This window comes from Calidris pugnax, unplaced genomic scaffold (assembly GCF_001431845.1).
Source record: "Calidris pugnax isolate Ruff unplaced genomic scaffold, ASM143184v1 scaffold398, whole genome shotgun sequence".
Classification (NCBI taxonomy): Eukaryota; Metazoa; Chordata; class Aves; order Charadriiformes; family Scolopacidae; genus Calidris; species Calidris pugnax.
The window spans coordinates 3265520-3286854 of record NW_015091280.1 but is presented as its reverse complement, the minus strand read 5'-3'; the positions used below and the strand labels follow the sequence as shown (position 1 = coordinate 3286854).

Sequence of the window (21335 nt, the reverse complement as noted above, 5' to 3'; positions counted from 1 at the left end):
CCCCTTTTATTTTATAATTTCTACCAAACTCACTCACATCCTCCTCCTGTGTTTTGATCTTTCTAGAGCTCCCTTGAGCAGCCCTGTGAAGGCTACAAAAGGAATGCAGAACGATTCCTCGTGTGGACATGGTGGACCAAGCCAAGCTGTACTTTGCTTAGGTTGGCAGATATTCCCAGTATTATAAAAACTGCTTTTGCACACAAATATTCAGTTCGTAAGAGTATCTCTCCCTTCATCACCCTTCAAAAAAAAAAAAAAACCAAAACCAACAAAAACCCAAAAAAAAAGCAGCTATCAGTACACCACTCTGCAATGTCTGAGTAATTGCAAAATACTTACAATCCTCTGATATTCCCCTGATATTCAGGAAGCTGCCATTTAGCATCTGTCTGTAATAACCTGCAGGGCTTCTGCGGATAAAGATTCTTTCCCCCTGTGCTTATTACAGATGTTTATGAAAAGGCAATCTTAAACAAGGTCAAATTAATTAATTATGTTTCTACTTTGTATGTCAGATGAAAGGCTAATGAGCAGAGAATTAATTTTTGACAGGAAAACAAATGGGACCACCCCATCCTAATAGAAGAGTAAATTCCTTTAGAAATTACTAGTTGAAAGGCAGGTGTTGCACACTTGCTGTTATTCTCTTTTTACAAGACCAAGTTCCATTCACAAAGCCCAAAAACCATGAAAATTTTGTTTAGTCGTCTATTTTTGTTAAATCTATGTATTTAGAGTTCCTCCGATGGCAAAGAAAAACAGTCCTGAAGAAGAAAAAAGTTCCACTTTACCTCGTTCAGTCTTCCATTCCCCAATTTACAGCAGCTGACTGGAGATAACTGGGCACAACCGAACACACGCCGTGCTGTGTGTGGACCTGGCAGAGCACACATCTTCCTGGGCAGTGACAACTGGACAAGACCCACGTCTGCAACTCACCTTCTGGTGGGCTACTACTTCAAGGTCACAGCAGCAAGAGGCTGCTCCTTATTACGTAGTGATTTAATTTGATACTACCCCTTTTAAATCAAAAATAGCTAATGCTTATCCCAAACCCTGTATTTCTGGAGAAGAAAATAACCCTGAGAGAGCACCTTCTGAAGCAAACTAAGGAACAGGGCTCTCTTTCATAAAAACTGCTGAAAGCAGTATTTGACCAGAGCTCCCAGATTCTTGGGGATCCATAGCTGCTTCTGAGGGTCCTGGAAAGGCAGCTATGGAAAGCAAGCCTACAGGCCTGAATTCAAGTATGTTTATGCACACCACGTAAGAGTTCCCACTACTACAGGAAATTTTTACAGGATCCACAAATCCTATTTGAAAACCACAGATTTAAAACATATCCTCCAGTAAACAAGAGTTTTACTGTTAAATATACCCAGGAAGTTTCTCAAGATCTTTTTTCTCAGTCCATTCACTTTCTTTGGACACAGATTTCTTGCCACTCTGCTTGCCAAAAGGGAAAATATTTCACTACGACCCATACTCTCATAACAAGACACAACTGAGAGTTACTGCCCACAACTGCTATCTGTGGGATGCAATCTGCTCACAGTGGACAGCCCCACTGCCCCCAGCACACTCCGGTCACAACAAAAGGATAAAGAAAAAAAAAAAAACCTTCATGAGAAGAGCTGAAGGACAGTGTAATAAAGAAATACGGTAACACTTACGGTCAAGTCCGTTGATGTATCTCATTGTAATTTCACAGTGCCCCCAAACTGCACTGACTATGGGGTAAAGTTTTTTCCCTTTTAGTCCTCTGAAGGCCACTCCAAGATACTGTCCATCTACCATGAAGCTAAGAGTCCCTTCATCCATATCCAAAACCACCAGTAAGGAGTCTGGGAGTACAAAAGACTCATCCGGTTCCAAAAAGACAGGATACGTGACCCCAGGCTGGTTTTTACAATTGTGGTAGAGTTTGTTGCGTCCCAGATCCCAGCCCCACGACTCGCTGTTGCTACCAACCAGCGACGTGTAGCCCACCGAGTGCAGCGGGGCTTCGGCTGTGGAGACGCCCACCACGGCGTGAGTTCCCCGTTGCCTCGTGGGCCAGTGGATTTGCCAGACGTGCAGGCCTCTCGTGTAGCCAACTTTGCCCCGGATGCAATCTGTGCTTTGGGCAACTGGGTGTCTGTGAAAAGTCAGTTTATCATCTTCCTTTACAAAGATGTTTAAGGAGCGATCTTCGTTGTTCCAAGCGTGTTTGTACTGAACCTCCAGCTTGGCAGGGGGCATATCCAACAGCATGTCCAGTCGCGCCGGCTTGCAAAAATCCGGGCCTCTCAGCTCTCGTTTAACAGGTCTATAAGGGGGCTCCCTCACATCCACAGACTTTATGCTCCCTGAGATTTTCTGGCCCATTGCTTGGCTGCAGATTTACAATGGAGAAAGAGAAGTTGACTTTGGCCCAACGTTACCTCATGAAAGCACTTTTACACCGAGCCAGTGACCCGACAAGCTGACTGGATTTTCTTCTCCTGTTTGGAGCTTTTTAGCAGCAATGTTTTCAGAGAAAAAACGCTCCTGAAAGAAAGCAGAAAGTTTCCAGTTAGTTTAAGAAAGCCAACAGAAAACCCACAGCATAGTTTTAAAGAACTTCTTCTCATCCCTAGGAGTTATTTTAAACACCAGAGCTGACAATTCACCACTTTTTGTCCGGTATCCTCCAGCGCTAAGCAGCCTGCCAGCAGGATACTCCGAGCCCACCGGAGCGCAGACAGTCATTTCCTCCAATTCATAATAGGCTGCAGACATTCCCCACCTTCTGCCCTTCCACCCATTTTGTCTGGCCAAGTTCACAGCGGTCCTGCAGAAGGCAGACACTATTCCCCAGCAACAGTGATAAACTTTATGTTCAGCGGTAGCTTCACTTTCACTTGCGCTTTTGTTTCATAATCGTGGAAATACGCACTGGGTCAGAATGTCCTTTTATTTCTGGCTGTTCTCCTCCCCGCGCCCTGGCGACGCAGGGCTTCAGCTTCTGTGCTGCTATTACAGCAAATGCAGCCAACAGCAAATGGCTGCAAATTTTAAATCTTTGCTTTTAACACACCCTGTCCTTAAATAAAAGAGAAAACAAAAAAAAAAAAAAAGAAGAATTCATCAAGCTTTACTGTTTTTATAAAGGAGTTAAAAAAAAAAAAAATAAATAAGAGAGGGAGGGGTAATGAGGGAAGAGGAGGCACGGAAGGACAAATGAAGAACAGCAATTTCAGTTCTTCAGCAGATTTTTCTATATGGGCAGCTACTACAACCGGGTATTTCTCCATGCTACTGGAGAGCAGGCTATCCCACGTATTCTATATTGCAGTATTAGGCCAATGCAAAGGAGTGAAACACAGCAGGATAAATTAAGGGGAACACTGGGTTTGGAAATATATTCTTTCTCTGCTCCCACAGACAAACATTCTAACATAGCTGGACATGGTCAAAAGCACCCAGGAAACATTGTTTGCAGCCTGAATAAGTCAGATTCATTCCCTTTTAGAGCTCAGGTAGAGCAGAAAGGGAAGCCAAGAATCTCTGAAAGTACTGAAGGCATAAAAATGAAAACAAAGTCCTATAAACTCAAGTGGATGACTGGCATGGGATCAAATAAACTATCTGCACCAGTGTCCTGATTTCAGCTGAGAGAGAGTTAATTATCTTTCTAGCCGTTTCTGTGTTTTCAGATTTGGTACAAAAGGAATGTCAATAAGGCATATTGTTGTAGTTGTTGCTAAGTGATGTTTATGTTAGTCAAGGACTTTTTTCAGCTTCCCACATAAGCTGAGAAGAAGCATAGACAGAACGACAGAACGGCCAATGGAATACTCCATACCATAGATGTCGTGTTCAATATATAAATAGGGGTTGGCCAGTGGGGTGGGGTTGGGAGTCTGCAATCTCTGCTTGGCTCAGGCTGGGCAACCAACTCTCCAAGCAGTGAGGGCAACTTGTATCTTGTATGTTCTTTCACTATTACTATTACTATTTTCCTTTTCCATTATTGTTCTATTAATCTGTCTTTATCTCAACCAATGAGCTGTTTTTTCCTTGCCCCTCCTTTTCTCCCTTCAGGGAAGTAATGTGGGGTGAGCAAGAGGCTGCACGATCCTAGTTGCTGGCTGGGGTTAAACCATGACAACAGCAGACATACTCCCATCTTCTAGCAAATTAAGTGCCAAGCCCAGGAATGCTCAAGTACAGCTGAGGAGACCCACTCTGTTTATTTACGGACAGAGTGCTGAAATGTTTCAAGAAGAAGCAAAAATCACCAGACTCTCAAAAGCCTGAAGAGCCCAGGTGACAACTGGGTTTCATAAAGCACCAAACAGCAGATGGAGCGTAGATGTCTTGCAAAAAAAAATCTTGCAAGACTTGGCAAGTCACAAGTCAGTGTTCTTCCTTTTAAAAGAACTTTTACCCCAGATATACTGTCTCATTGCAAAGATAATTTCTGAAAGAAGATGAATAAGAAACACACACTTAAAATAAGAAAAATAAATAAAAAGAGAGCTCTAGGAAAACAACACCCCTAAAGTTATTGTCCAACCATGTTTTACAAGTGAATAAAGTCCTTACGCTATTTACAATGGCCAGTAGCATGTAAAGTGTACGTATTAAGTCTGGAAATAAAACAAAGTCTGTGTTATATGAAAGCTTTCTTTCAAAAAAAATATAAGTTAAAAGTTGATTTCCAAATTCATGTGACAGTTAAGTTACTGTATAAAAATATTATTTTCTGGGGGCTGGTCTCAGATAGGTATATGTGCACACCCGAGCACCAAACCACCACCTCTTGGCATTAAACTTTAATCTTTAAAATCAAAATCAAACATAAGCTCCCAAGTTCCTCACACCACACTTATAGGAGGATTCAGAATGATTCACAAGAGCTGCTTCTCACAGAAACACTACCACAACCTGGAAATCACCCTGTGTGAAATCAGCTTGAATGATGCCCCCTTACTTCTTTCCAAATCACATAAAAAGAATCTGAAAGTTTAAATAGTAATTATATTTAACTTGATGTCTGCCACTTCCACTATTGCAGAAGCACTACTAGGTTGTTTCAAAGGTGTGATGGCAAATTTTGCCCAACAAATCAAGTTCAATACTTGATTCCACACAATAAATCCCAGGGGAAATGAAATACCGATGCTAATATACATACAGGGAGGCAAAAGGGGTGTCATCAGGTAAGCAAGCTTTCCTAGGAGGATACATGCTCAAGGATTGGGTAATTCCTTTTAAAAAGGTGCTTGATTATTTGAGCTTGAAAGAAAAATATGAAAAGGGAAAAATGTCAGATGTTCAAAGGGAATCCCAGTGATTTTTCTATGAGATTTATCTCTACAGACCTTTGAAAATTTACTCTTTAAAGCACAAGACAACTGCCATGTCCCTGTCAGGGTGCTGAGGGGGAGGCGGCCAGGGAAGTCCTCAGCGCATCCTCCTGTATCGCTTCCTAATCACATGAGAAACTCAACTTGGCACAGAGGTTTACCTGGCAAATCACCAAGAGATTATAAACAAAGTGACTCACTTGGCAAGCCACAGGCAAACATTCTTCCTAATGTGCCCCAAACTGTAACATAAATAGGCTGCTAATAGGTAGATCAGTAACTCAGAGGAGTAAAATGCGTCATTCTAAGTACCTTGATACACGCAGACCTGTGCCTGTACCCCAGGATGTGCTTAGTAAGTACTTTGGTTTGAAACTGTATCTTACAATATCAGGCCTTTCTTTGTATATGGACATTACCACATAATTTAATTATATAATGTAACATTTTGCCGAAGATTTGTACAGACATAGGACTGAACAACAAAGTAAAAATCTTACAGTTCCCGATGCACTCAAGATGCAGCAGTTCCTAAGCAGCGGTGCAGCTCAGAAGCTGCCTTCCAGCAATCAAACACTTTGTCCCACTCACTGTCCCATATTACACCCTCTTACATCCTAGTTCTGGGGAGCTGGGAGGTGTTCTCAGCTTCTGTTAAAAGGCCAGCTACAGCCACACTAATCTCATTCAACTATTAGTGGACTTGAACAAGTAAATGTAAAAAAAGCCAACGTTTAATCGTTTGTACGAGCACACCAATAAAGGCATAAGGCTGTGCTGGCTGTGATCCGAGCTCTCATTGCTGGTCTTCAGCAGCAGCTGACATGAAAACTTTGTATGAGGAGGCAGCGAGGGGTTGCAACACACACCTCCAGCTCATAACCCACGCAACATTACTGTCAGCTCCACAGGGAGCCACTCAGGCAGGGAGTCCTCCTGGCAGCTCAGGACAGTCCTGTTGGTTGCCTGCAGGAGTGACCTGTCTCAAAGCTAAGACCATCTATCTCCTTTTCTTGTCTGTACCCTGTCCATTTAGACCAAGCAGATGGCAGAGACCCACACTGAGGTGAGAAACCAGAGGCACAACCTTGTCCTTCACCCTACCAGAAGCTGCTGTTGGAAAAGCCCATCTCCACTGATAAACATGCTCTCCCTACTTCCATTCTTCCAACACAGAAGCCTCAGAAACCCCACGCTCACACCATCCCTGTCAGGATCTCCAGGCAGCTCCTCCTCACGGAGTTACACAATTCTCACCCACCAGTGGCTGCTAGGAAAGCCAAGCACGAGGCTCGCAAGGGGAACGGAGTGACTATCCATTCATTTGGCAAAAGGTGCTCCAAAGCGGCCTCCTGCCCGCAGGGCTGCTCAGCTACACCACACAGCAAGGGTAAAAGCTGTGGGCCCACCTGAAAGGATGGAAGATTTTTCCTTTCAGCTTACGTTCTATTCAATCCATTCACAGAAAAGGTTGTAGAAACTTACAGAAATTTACATTTACATTACATTTACAGAAATTGGTTGTAAAGCCTTCTCACTGTCTCCTTAGTTAATAAAAACTTGCCAAAACACAGCGCTGTCATTCAATTCCTGTGACTTTTTGTAATCTTGTACTACTTAGAGAAACTTAAGATTTCCTTGCCTGTATCTTCTCACTAGATGCATATATATTCTGAAATTAAAGGAACATGCATTTTCACTCTATAGTTTTGCTTTGAATTTTTTCCCAAACTTTGCTCTTCCAGTAATTTCAAACCACTACAGAAGTTAAGAAATAAGAAAATATTTCAATCTGGTTTAATATATATGACCTCTCCATTATACTCATTTAGTGACTACAACTGAACCACCAAATTTCAGCAGTTATCCCTATGATAAAAGGTATTTTGTGGAAAAGAAATCTAGCGTTTTCATAGGAAGAAAAGAACCACACGAGTATACTCCTGTAGCAACTGAAAATCTCTGGTTGAGAAGCCTGTTAGTTTTTGTAACCTAAATTATTTCTGTCTCACAGCTTCACATTCATGCCACGCTTTGTCAGGATACGATGATTAGATTAAACACACTGTACAAGAATAAGCCAACTCCAAACAGGAAAAGTGTGTCAACATCGCTCAGTAGTGTCCTCATGCAGACTGCCAAAATATTTAGGGAAATTCTTCACAACAAAAGCACAAGTTATACTTACCGGAGAAAGGCTTGCTGGGAGATCACTTTGCTGTAATTAAATAGGGTGCATTTTTTAACAATTCGGTATGTTGGCATCAGTAAAACATAACTGCTGATAAAAGAAACATGCTTTCTGCAAAGTCAGCTTCCAGCATTCATAGTTATATTTCCCTCCGGATTATCAGGAACTAGACGTGCAGAAAGCTTGAAAAACCATGCGTGAGAAACGACCCCGCATAAATGCCATTCCAAACTACAGTAAGAACGTGTTAAGGTTTAGGTTAATTCTGCTAAATTGACACTTACGAAAGAAGGGAGAAGCAAGGTGAGTCCCGACTGACGATACTGATCCGTGAAACTGTCTATCAGGAAAGGCAGGGAAGGCGATCCCTCTACCAGCATTTCCCATTCTTTCTGCTATTGACCCTCGCTGGGTTTTTCCCTTCCTGCAGCCAGAGCTCGCTGCCACCTCTCCTGGGCTGTCACCAGCAAGCAGGGACTCCTGAACACTAAGAGATTTGCAACAGGAGGCTCTGAACCAAGGTCTCTTCTCCACGGGCACCAAAATTGTTCATTTCCCAGATGCCCGAACAGAATCAATACCCTAAGTGTTTGAGTGCTCCCAACCTAACCCTGGTGCTAACGTCTCCACGGGAGGAACGGGGAGAAGAAAAACACCAGCTCTGCTGTGCTGGGCGAGGGTTTATAAGTTCAAGAACAAGGATTTTTACCTCCACCCATACAATGTAAAGGCACGAGGCCCAGTATCTCTCAGCTATGTTCCCAGTGTGCAAACAGCTACATAACCATGACAACACTGGTTTGAGGGTGAATGAATTAAGCGCATTTTTGGCACCCTAAAAAGATTGGCCAGCTTGGATTCAACTACAGATCCTGGTATCCAACATTGTTGATTTATTGCCCATTTTGAACAATGTTGGCTTTCTTTGTCAAACTGGGAATATACAGTAACAATGCAACCAGCCAAAAATGCTTGGATACTCTCAACTACCCTGTGCTACAGATAAAATTTTATGTTCCGTGCACACTTAGCAGATGACATTTAACATGTGGGATGAACAATGCAGCAGTAAGTCATGACTCCTTCAGTTCCTGAAAGGAATGCAAATCCTGAAAATCCCAAGGACATTCCTCCGTAAAGGGTAACTTGTTTTGTAACGTTACAAAAATGTAATTGTTTCAAAATTCATGATAAGCTTGTTATTAAAGTAGACTGTGCATTTAGCTGTTTGGAATTAGAATAATCTGAAATACCACACCATCTGTACCACCAGAGTTAGAAGCAGTTTAGTCATATGATGAAGAATTCAAAAAGAATCTTGAGTAGCTACAAATACAGTGGAATGTATATTTTAAAATACTTCCATCTACTGTAGTTTGGAACTGAGCTGATTTGAGGTTTTGGGCTGGTTTTATGCCTTCCATCTCTCTGCGTGTGTTTCTGGAATTTGACTCTCTGGTACTGAAAGTTGATTTTCAATGCAAACTTTTATATTCTGAAGAAACATGAAAGATGACAAAAACCCACTTAGATTCTGTAAACAGATTTTTTGCATAATGACTTCTCAGTCAGTATACAGCAATGTAACTTGAAAGACAAATATGGTAACATAATACAATAATTTTTTTTTTTTGTTTGTTTTAATATGTAAGTACGTTTTAAAACAGCTCCACTGCAGTTCTAAAGTTACTGAAAGGAAACATTTACTTTCTTTTCAGGGTATTTAACAGGAATACGCATGTGATTCCACAATTACCATGAGCTTACAGATGTTCCAGCTGCTACATCCTTTCTACCACCCCTTCCTATTCATTCTGCCCTTTTGTCTCGCAGCCACCTGCATTCAAATGGCCTTGAGAGGGGTCTGCCTCAGAAAACTAAAGTAGGTAAAAATCTAGTATTTTATTTTGCCTGGTGATTTTCAGGTGGGTAAGCCCTCTGATCTGGCACATCAAACGGTCATGTAAACACTTGCTCTGGCGTATGGAAAGGGAGAGGGAAAAAAAAAAAAAGCTGAAAGGCAGAGCCAGATATTTAAGCAGCAGCCCAAATTGTGCAGCAAATTTCCACAGTCACTTCAAGCTGCCCTAAGGGGCACAGCTGAACTTCATGTCTAAATTCAGTACAGTCATGAGCTTCTGCTTGCATCTTCCTCACCCTTCTGGCACGAAATGATGCATCTTTCATCCCTCAGCCACCCCCCTGTTACAGTAAATACCTTCCTGTCTTTCCTGAATGTCTGACACAACCATTCCGAATATTCAAGCGTCAGTGTTACATTAAAATAGCAAATTGACACATGAAAAAGGCTTAACACTAAATTAAGAATTATGTTTTCAGCTCTACTTCACATTTTACAGGATCATTTACCATTTTACATTTCTATTCAGCCGTGCTTCACCAAATAACACCTATAATACCAATAGGTGTCAGACCACATGAGATTTAAAACCCAAAGAATAATTAAGTTCTAATATTGCAGTCTCTCTCCGGTCATTACTACTTTTCACTGGTCTAATATCTCTTAGGTAATTTATTTTACTTGTATCTCTACAGCTTTGTAGAGGATCAATACCCCTACAACTTCAGTTTCAAAACCAGAACATTCACTAAATGATGACTATGAGGGCTGAATACCTTCCCACTACCTTTCTCTTGCTGTAATGTACAGTGGAGCCAGTTGGCCTTCAAAAAGACAGAAAAGCTAGAAAGTCACAGATGAAAAAGACTCCTGGAAAGCACCACTCCTTATTCTAGCCAGCAGCAAATCCCAGGGGACGTGCCAGAGATGATCCCTGAGCAGACTGTGGGGAGGTACAAAGCTGGTAGAAAGTGCCAATCACACAGACGAGAGCCCCTCTAGCTTAACACAATTGTTCACCAAAACTTTATTGCAACTGCAGAAACTGTAACAACACGCTCTAGTGATTAGTTCAAGGTTCAGTCACAGTATTATACATGTTAATGTATTCCAAGCCCGTTGAGCCTTTGTAAATCATCACGGAGCCCAGGTCTATACCTGGTTTTCTTGGGGCAGTATCATGATGAGGATGGGGATAAGGAGGAACACCCATTAATAGCAGCTCTTCTTTTTTAATCACGAGGCTGCTGTAGACTTACCAGACTCTACAAGAGATGGGTCTACTCTGACAGTGCCTGTCTGTACGTTCTGCAGTCAGTGCATGAGTCGAGTGCTCACCCTCTCCACCTTTTTGTCTACAAAAAGACGTTCACTAACATCTTAAAATCCCTTGGAATGGCCGAACTACGTTTGTCCTCAGCTCAGCTGCAGCAGCCCATTAGAGGCAGCTCCTGATCTGACCTGGGTGGCTTTAATACTCCCAACGGTGCTGCCAAACTCCAGTGACAAAAACATATTATGCCTCTGGCCAAACACAACAGACAAGAGTTGACAATACTCTCCCCCCCTGCAGAAAGTTGAACAGACTCACAAGAAGAAGATGCCCAAAAAGGCTGTCTCCGACAAGCCGCGGGTGATCTGTTGCAGGGGAGCCACAATCACACACAGGGCTCGGGGCCATTCCCTCCCTTCAGGATTGCGTGGGGAGAGGGAGAGGGCAGGGCTGGAGGGAACCCAGCCATTGTGCTTGCACAGACATGTAGAAGATAAATACACGAGAACAAGTTCGATCCTGAACAAAAGCTTATTCTTTTGTTTAATAGGAAAATAGGCTTACACAATCACGCCATCTGCATCCCTCCCAACCCTTCCCCTTTAACTATTCCAGTCAATAGCCACATCGGCCAAATTTGACACCACAGCAGCAGGCTCAAAGATAACTATGTTCCTACAGCAGGGGCAGCTGGGGAGAGGACAGACATCGTGGAAGTGACCCCATGGAAGACCAGGCTGGGCTACGAATTCATATCTTGTCAAAGAACCCAGAAGAGAATGACCTCACTTCAACGCTGCAACTGCCGGCAAAGTGTCCTAAAGGCTCCAAGTTAAGTCAGTCACAAGACACAAACCCAGGAAGCAATGCTTCATTAGTCCTGCAGTTTCTAACACGACTTCTTTTAAAGAGCAGAAATTCAGTAAATGGACTTTATCTATCTTAAGGAAGCGCATCATCACAAATACAGATGATTTTGTATCTCCCAGGTGAGGCGACAAATGAAGTTACACGCAGCTTTTGAGTGCTAACAATAAGACAAACCAACTTCCTGTTAAATAAATGTTTCCTCAAAGAAACCTCAACGCATTTTTTTTAAGCAACAGCAATGAATTTCATCTGTCTTAAACACACGCCTCTGCTAAAGCCCATCTGTCAGAAGAAAACAATTGCACAGACAAATGAGGATGATGGAGAAAGTAATATCATAGAAACAAACCGCCTGAGCTCCAAGCAACAAAATTGATTTTCCTTATGCACATAAAAGCTTTCCCATTTTACAGAGTAGTATTTTCGTTTGTGCTCGCTATTAATTTAGGAAATAGGGCACTTGGTAATGTAGAAGAGGCTGGGAAAGGCCACAGGGACTTACAGAGTTGAAGATTTACAGCCAGTTATGTCCCCACATCAAGAGCCTGTGGCTCCTCCTGAAGACACAAGGGAGCCTTGGTGAGAACCCAGGATGAGTCTCAAAGTGGTGAAGGCTACATGGAATGTTTTCTTTCTGGATCTTTCACTGCCCTAGCTAGAGCCAGACTAAGCGGAAAGGCTGCCTTTTCAAACAAACAGTGTTCTACAGAGAAGAAGTATCCCAGACTCTTCCCAGTGTTAAAATCAGGGAGGGTCTCCAACTAGGAAAAGCCACGGTGAAACAAGTTGCTGCTCTGAGTAGCATTTCCATCTCTTTACTACTGACCTAACACTGCATATCCTAGAAGAATTTCATGATACAAGTGCCAACAATTCCAGGTATTTTTGACCACAGGAAAGTGCTTTAAAAAGCCCACACCAGACTTCCTAATAGAGGTATGGATAAAAATAAGTCAGCTTTGTGCCTACCTTCAGGAGTCTCAACACAGACTACAATCTCTGAGCTCAAACACAGCTCTGCACTTCCTAAAATAACTTCACACTGAAGTTCCCACTGCTAAGCATTCTATGCTAATTCCATACAGAATTTTCTTTCAAGTGGAATTTTATTTGTAACAGTTAATTGCAATCACATATAATTCTTTGGTGCATTGCAGGAAAAGGGGCAAAAAAAAAAGACTGAAAATTATTTGGAAGAAAATTGTACCAGGAAGCAAGTTTTGAGGAGACTGAAAAGATACTAGTACTCAATCTCTAGGTGTACTGTCACGGAAATAAAATAACTGGCATCACATTCTGAAAGTCTTGCGAAAGCTACATAAAAATGAACACACTACAATTAATCTTTGCACAACCCCCCTTATTCAATATTATTGCAAAGAATCTTCAAGACACCCTCTGAATTTGCCAGACACTGATTGTCCATTAACTCAGGCAGGCTGCTGCTTTGCCCTGAAGAAAAATAAGTTGTCTAACTTTGGATCAGCAGGACTACACACAGAGAAAGCACATTAGTAAATACAACAGGTATAACATAAAAACCAAATAAATAAAAATAACTAATGTTCAGAGTTCTTAATTCTGGAAAAACAACTGAAACCCTAGATTCCATTGAGATACACAGACTACCTTGATAACCAGCACAATAAAGAATGAAAATAACATTTAGAATTGTCTTTAAAAGTAAGGGACTATCTCTAGGAAACAAAATAATAATAATTATTATTATTATTACAATTTTCCCATTGAGTTGTAAAACCATAACACACTCAATATAGCCCACATTCCCAAACAAATCTGGGAAAATTATTCTTTTTTCACCTTTATCAGAGCTAGACTTGGTTTTGTTTACCACATCCTTAATAAGAGCAGGACAGAACTGAATTAATACAAACATCCTTCCAGAATCATTCGACATCTAACCAAGGTATTCACATCAGCATAAATGCAAATTTGCGTTTATCAAGCAAACTATGGTTTACTCATTGCAACAGACTTGGAAGTCACATACAAACTACCTCACTCAGTTAAACGTAAAACCACGCTGGATACTGCACAAACACTACAAACTGCTTCAGTAAAGGAAAGCCAATCCTGTGGCCAATAGGTTAAGAAAAAAGAGTATCTAAAGATACCAGAAATATGAGGGTTTTAAGTTTCAAGAAGTCTTTCAAAAGACAAACTGACATATGCTTTTCCCAGAAGCATTGTACAGACATGGAAATTGCTAATAGAATCATGGGATCAAGAGCAGTTGTGCATTTTAATATTTATCATTAACTCTATTACAGCTAAGACAGATCAAAAACAAACCCAGGTTTTAAGAAAGTAATTTTTGCAGAAGGGAAGTTAAATGGAGCGTTAAAAAGCAGAAGTTTATGATTGCTTCTAACTACTTGAAGAATCTCTCTCATGAAGTGATCTTCCTCCACAGTGAAGGAATGAGAAACAGGTATTTTCCATTTCCCTGCATATCATCTCCATCACAGATTTATGGTAAAGAGCTTCTTTCTGCTACAACCCTGGTCCTTCCGGTCTCCCTCTCCTTTCCAGCCCTTCCTCCCCTCCTTTCTCTGCAACATCCCATTGTCAGCTTTTTTAATGCTGGAAACCACATGTGGTTGCTTAATCATGCAGCCTTCCTAACGGACTTAAATTTGTTCTCATATTAGGATTCAACTAGTCACAAAAAGCTGAAACATACCCAAAATAATTACAATTAGGCAAGACTGGCTTATAAAGGCTAACTGGCTTTCATTAGTCATCAAGACATAAGATTCTACAGCAAGCTCATCTCATTGCATAACAGGAGGAAAGACTTTGTGTGTTGCTGTTTTCTCTTCTTCTTAAGAATGAAGGCTTTGACTCTCCCCCACTGACAGAGCTCTTTACCATGTGAGTCTTCTTGACCATCCTCCAGAGGCTTCACCACAACTAATCCCTGGTGGATGCTGCTCCTATTTTCTCCACAGGCACTGGGCCACTCCAATTTCTGAAAGATCACTTGTTTCCAAATTAGAAAAAATCAGCTGCAAATATTAACCAGACCCCACAGGTGGGATTCACCTAACTAAATTTAGATTCTATGATGCAGATGAGCTCATCACTAGGATAAAATTAATCACAGAATCACAGAATCTTCTAGGTTGGAAGGGACCTTAAAGATCATCTTGTCCAACCGTCAACCTAACTGACAACAATAGACACCCACACAACAAACAAGGAGCATCATCACTAAACCATACCTCCCAGCACTACATCAACCCGTCTTTTGAACACCTCCAGGGATGGTGCCTCCACCACCTCCCTGGGCAGCCCATTCCAATGGCTGAGAACCCTTTCAGTGAAAAAATTTTTCCTAATATCCAGCCTGAACCCATTTTGCAATGGACATAAATCTTCCACGCAATTAGAAGTGAAAACAGTGAAAGGAACTCATCTCATATATTTCCAGAACCAACATAACAAAACATTTAATGTTCCCCTCCTAATCAACATTGAGAAAGGGGGAGAAACCAATGCATATATTAGGCCACCAAAAAATGCTCGGACATTCCTTTCATTTTTTAGTATCTTTTAAAGATATTTACCTCCAATTCCACAGCAAAGGTTCTGAAGGCCAGTACAGCCCACCTGGCAATGCTGGAAAGAGAAAGGTCACACAAGCACACTCAACCACCACCTTTCAATAGGTAGCAGATACCTAGTTCAATCCCAATCTACAGACTCACCAGTAATTATCAAACCATTTATGTCACAATTTTGATTATTATATTATAACCAAGGGGAGGATAAAAAGGTAACAGTAGTATCAGGGTCTTTTCTGAAATTCTTGACAGAAAAAAAACCCAACCAGTTATAAACACAGATTCCTATTTCCAAAGCTATTGCATGGATTTAGAGACAATCTATGTGAGACACTGAGACACCACTATTCCTAAGACTGAAAAAATACTTCTATTTATTCACAAAACGGTTCAAAATAATCTATGGCTACATACCAGTGGAACTGAGGGCATGTTCCTGCTGGAAGGGCAAGCCAGAACCAGATGGAAAGACCTATCATTTGGAAATCCACAGTTTGTTGGGCCAGCAGCTAAAAACATGGAAGATGAGCCACACAGAGCTCCAGGCTGCTATAATAGCCAGAAGTCAACCCTAGGTTTGCGCTGCGGTAGTTACTAACTGGCAAGCTCTCTGGTACCATCAGGTTTCATGTCAGGCCACTTTTCTGTGCTCTGAAAAATAGAGGACACTATAACATAACCATTCTTACTCGAAAGAGAGAAAACAGCCTCAAGGAAAGCAAACAGAGAGAGACGGATGGCAACCCTGTGCTACCATCTAACTTCCCTATCTAATATCCCTATCTCTATTCCCTATTTAACACTGTGGGTGGGAAAAAGGATGTACCAGGTTACCCAGTGAGGGCACTGATGGTACAACTAAGAAGTTTAACTACGCTCCAAAGTGGTCTCTCAGAGCAATTCCTTTGGCTAGGAACCACTGCCTTAAAATAATGGTCTGGAGAATACAAGAACAGTCACTTGATCAGCAACTGTAGGAGGAAGAACATTCGGTGAACTGTGCTACAGCTGCAGCCAACACAGACACTCAAGAGACAGTGCACCTTCAAATGCTTTAACTGGAACAGTGCTCTTGAAGAAAGAATCCCACGTATAAAGTCTTCTCAGTTGCTGCTTTGGTCAGGCTCTACCATAGATACACCAGCTGCCCCGCTCAGGTACCAGAGGGCAGCATTCAGAGCTGACCTTGCACTACGAAACACAGCTCTGGAGTAAAAGGCAAAAGGAAATAAAAGGCCTCGCTCTTCTCTATTGAGGAAGGATTCATAGTGATCTAAGCAGGGGAGAACTTTCAATACTAATAGAAAAAAAAAATAAGGTAGTCAGTCTCCATTCAGTTGTGCTGTGCAGAAATCACTGTGATTTATGACTTCTGCCTAGATCCAATTGCAGAGAGCAGAAAACCCACCCCTGTGTGTGCTCCTCATACTAAGCACACACCATCGCGTGTCTCGGCAAGACACAGGAGCAACCAAGGCTGCCTGCTTTACACAGACAAAATATTAAAGGAATTAATTCCTAAAGCAACGGGAATATACTACATGGGAGAACTTCCAAATCACAAATTCCGCTTCTTTAAGCTAAGCTGCTTAATCAAGTTAATTGAAGGAATTAAGAAAGCATCTGGAGAAGAACACATTCACCAACCAGTCTCTCGCCACTCCTGATCTTGTGTTACTTTTTCTGGGCACAAGTTCCCCGCTGGCACAGCACAATCTATCATCAGCCATTACGCTGATTACCAGCCATTAGTTTTGCTAAGTACAAGCATGAAATTTAAACCTACTTTTGTTATTTATTTACAAGCTATTCACGTACTGGATATGAAGCAACTATATAATGCTTCATGTTAACAAGAGAAGCGTAGCTGAATATTATGACCAGTAGGAGTAATAATTCTCTTCACAAAACATTGTTTACGGGATTTTTTCTTTGGCAAGATGAGCAGGAAGTTTACACTCTTTAAAAATACAACTGATGAATATACAGTAGGGGAATGGGTAAGAACCCATGAGAATGACAAGTTTTAAGTATCAGTCCCATAAATATAAAATTCAATTAAAATGTCATTCTAGAAAACACTGAGGACAGAGTTCGGATTCTTACACTTCCCTGCTATTAAGGCAGAGTGATTAAAATGAAAGATAATCCCCTTTATTTCAAAAGCTAATTATTACATGTAATAAAAATTTCTTCTTGCACCATAAGAGACCCAAACACAACAACTGAATTCTACCATCAACCCACGCATCTTTGCTGCAATACAGCAACTGCTTGAGTTCTCCCTTACAGTTATATTTATACAATAGCCTATGAGGCTCAGCTTTGATTTCAGCATACCACATCTCTTACCACTTAGGAAACCAAACACAGAACAGCTGTGGAAGCAAAAACCACTACATGCAAATATTCAGATTTAAAAAAAAGAAAAGCACAAGCAGAAAATCCATTGTGAAGACCACTTCAGTGGGAGCTCTGTGCTGAAAGCTGCACTAAAACGCCAGTTCCACCTCGGTGTGAGGATATCCAGAGGAAGCATCCCACACACATTTTTCACAACGGGTGTCAAGAGCTGCCTGCTCTGCAGAGCTTAGTTGCCTGAATGAGTTTAGTGCCCAAGTTGTCTAGACTGCCAGCATTGCTCTGGAGGAGCTGAGCTGCCTGCTACACTCACTACTATGTCTCCTGCGTTGCTAATTCAGACATCTAAACTTAGATGCCAGATTTAGGCAGTGGTTTTCTCACTCTTTCCAATACCCAAAATGAAAAGAAAAATACTTCTGCTTTAATTCACTATCTTCATCCATTTGCAGAAGCAAACAGGGTATCAGGCTTCCACACACTGGAATTATGTTACACTGACGATCAATCAATCTCAGCAACCCCTAGCTACAGGGAAAGAGATACAGTCTCCCCCCTCAGCTCCTGAAGAGCTGCACACCAGGCAGCATCCACTACTAAGTCACACTTCTGCCCAACCTCAGGCTTAGCTCCCCCAAGTTCAAAACTATTTCAGACCAGGGAAAACAAAGTCTAAAAATAAAGGGAAAGGGTTGGCTTTTGTATTCATTAAGATTTCCTGCTCACACACCTCCTATTAGCAGGATGTGGATGGAGTACAGCAGTAAAAGCTAGCTCATCAGTCAGTCACATGTCCCCAGAGTGTTGATACGTTTCAGCTTGAATTTCCCCTGGGTGTCTTCTTCCAGCAGTTAAACTGAGATGGCCTGGCACATATGGATTTTTTCTTCTCTTGCACTATCATTCAACGTTGCTAGAAAGAGGTGCAGATGAGTAAAAATAAACTTGATTCTTGTTACAGGCTCTAAGAGTAGGAAACGCAAGCCAATTATCAATGCTTTAAGTGGCTCACTGGAAAAAAAAAAAAAAAAAAAAAAAAGGCAAAAAAGAGCAAATTGAAGGACCAGGACCACCACATCCCTAGACATAAATTCAAGGCAGCAGCCTCACACACATTCTCCCATCCCGCCGCAGCTTACTGAGGTGAGGGAAAGTATGTTACCACATCAGTGCTGACTTCCCACCAGAGTCTGAGCATCACAGAAGTATCTGGCAACAACTCTGACACCTCACCCTGCCTACTAAGTCTATTTCCACTCCCAATTTCATTTTTAAATCCTGATGAACACTTAAGCTTAGTCCCTTTCATAAATGAATCACCTTTTCTCCAGGTGCACCTCCAAGAATTCGTCCTGTTGAATGTTCCTCTCCTTCCCTCCTCCCGTTATGTCCATCCTTCAGTACGCAGCTACCGGGAGAGTTATTGTACAGGCAAGTCTCTCTGCCCTTCCTTCCCTCCACCCACACACTTTGCTTCACATACCGTTAATATGAACGTTAAGAAACTTAAGAACACCCAGTACACACTCCAGGTCTCATGCTCATGCTTGTTTAATATATCTCGTTATATTTAAACCTCAAAGGATGAGATAGGATACATGTTGTAACAAATCCTTCCTGAGCACATTCTCACATCTTTGGTAGAAGATCATTGCGCTTACAACACTGCATCTTAGTCTAAACAAGCCATCAATGAACTAATTACGTGTAAGATTTTCTAGACTGCTGGAAACAGTTACGTCAGCACTGACCAAAGTACAAAGGAACCTCTTTATTTCATGTTTTAATCATTTTAAATAATCAGCAGCTTCAATGCATTATTTGCCTTTGAATACCAAAGATGATAGAAAACACACCCTTTTTATCTTGCAACATCAAAACCAAGGACTGCATAAATATTTAGCGAATGATCAGTACTCTCTTAATTAGAAGTGAGAATATCACAGTAAGAATTACCCAGATGTTAATAGCATCAGAGACTGACAATACTGAAATGCAGGGACACAGTCAACAGCTGGCACAAACCCTGTCACACCAACACGCAGCGATGCAGTCAAAATGAGGTGGGGATGGCAATGTTTGCTGTCTTTTACACACTTTGATGTGTCATCATCTTGAGTTCAAACAACTTCTGTCAGCTCTGACAGGCTCAACAACAGTCTTCAATGACAACATGGAAAATCGTATTTTGGCTTTTTTATGCTACATCATAATTTATGAAAGCCAAGGCAACATAATGCAACTAAACCTCTTTGCAAGGTCACAGCCCCAAAATAACCACCTCGCTGCTGTGCTCCACAGACAGGGACTTTGATACAGCATGGGATGAAACCATCAAAACTCAGAATTTAATTTATCAACCTAGGGGCACGCTGCTGCTTCTTTGCTACGCAAAGGGTAAAATAATGACCCCGCTGAAGTGAAATAACTGGAGCCCAAAAATATTCCCAGGGCCTTGAAAAAGTTCAGCAAGTGCAAGTGTCACACACTGAGGTCCTCAGCTTAAGCCCAGGCAGACCAGTGATAAACCCTGGGGAACAGACACTCGATTCCCTATGCAAATATGTCACACAAATCTGAAAAAATATCTACAAGTCGATCTTTTTACAGGTTAAATAAGGATAAACTTTGAAGATAACCAACCAAATGGAGTAGTTAAATTTTAATTTTAATGGGCTTTTTTTAACCTCAACTAAGTGTCTCTTTCCACCAGAAAAGCAAATAATACAACACAAACAATGCCATCAAGAGCACATTTCAATTTTAACTCTTAAATCCCCAGGCTAGCTACACTGCATTTTAGGATCATTTTTCACTCAAGCCAACAACTCACATAAACAAAGTCAAATAGAGGATACAGTACAAAATTATATGCAATGACATCATTGACCAAGGAATACTAGCATGAGCAAATTCATATTTGAACTTTATTTTAAAGCAAGTATTCACTTCAAAACACCACAATGATTCTGCTGCCAAAAGCACACGACAACCTTTTGCAAGGAACACAGCAGAACTTACTCTGGAAACAGAGTCTAAAATATTTAGCTTGAAAAAACACAGATTGTTCTATATGTCCAAGCTACCCTTAAAGTAATTCTCAAAACAAGAAACCTTTTATAATTTAGCTAGTAACTTACAAAATAGCTAAAGCTCCGAATTTAAAATGCTCTTCACCCAACACCTAATCCAACTATTTCCTTGGCTACACATAAGTGTGACTGTCACAGCATTTTCTCACCTCTGAAGCAATACAGTCATCATTGACACAACTGTGCATTCTGTGGCTTTTATCAAAAATAGTTTAATTATTAAATAAGCTCAAGATTTTGGGGAACAGGTCAGTGTTCAAAGATAACAGCCAACTTTCTTCCAGCTTCCAACTTTCTGGACCTCCCTAATTAAACTATTATTCAGAATATTTTTAAAGAAAAACAAAAAAACCGAACTCATAGATCATGCCTCCAGCTACCATCACCACTTAGGGATTTCTGTGGACAGCACATTCTCAGTATTAAATGTAGCACTGACATAAATACTTTGTGCAACAAGGCTTTCTTTTAAAATTATGAACTCCAATATCTACTGAAAAATGTAGCCCTCCACTGGAGGGAATTTATTTCTACATTCATTGAAGAAAAGATGTAGGAGAAACAGTAAAAATTAAAGGACAATTGAGTATCTAAACCTTTCAGCAGTTTTGAAAAATCCCACCTTTTTCCATGCCTAAAGCAAGCGCTCTCACATGATTAATGCCCCCTTGAAAGAGCAATTTTAAACAAGCCAAATTTTAAACACCACTTTTAACAAAGGCTACTGAATTTAAAAAGAAATGGAAACCGCATTGCTCAGACTA

The 21335-nt window shown here is 41.2% G+C and overlaps 1 protein-coding gene across 1 annotated transcript in view; it reads right to left on the bottom strand.

Annotated features, from left to right (window-relative positions):
* Positions 1-21335, bottom strand: part of SPSB4 (splA/ryanodine receptor domain and SOCS box containing 4) — a 94568-nt gene that overhangs the window by 67811 nt on the left and 5422 nt on the right. The window contains exon 2 of the mRNA XM_014960633.1: positions 1677-2532. Coding sequence (XP_014816119.1) covers positions 1677-2370 — 694 coding nt within the window. The 5' untranslated portion in view covers positions 2371-2532. The remainder of the gene's footprint in view (positions 1-1676; positions 2533-21335) is intronic.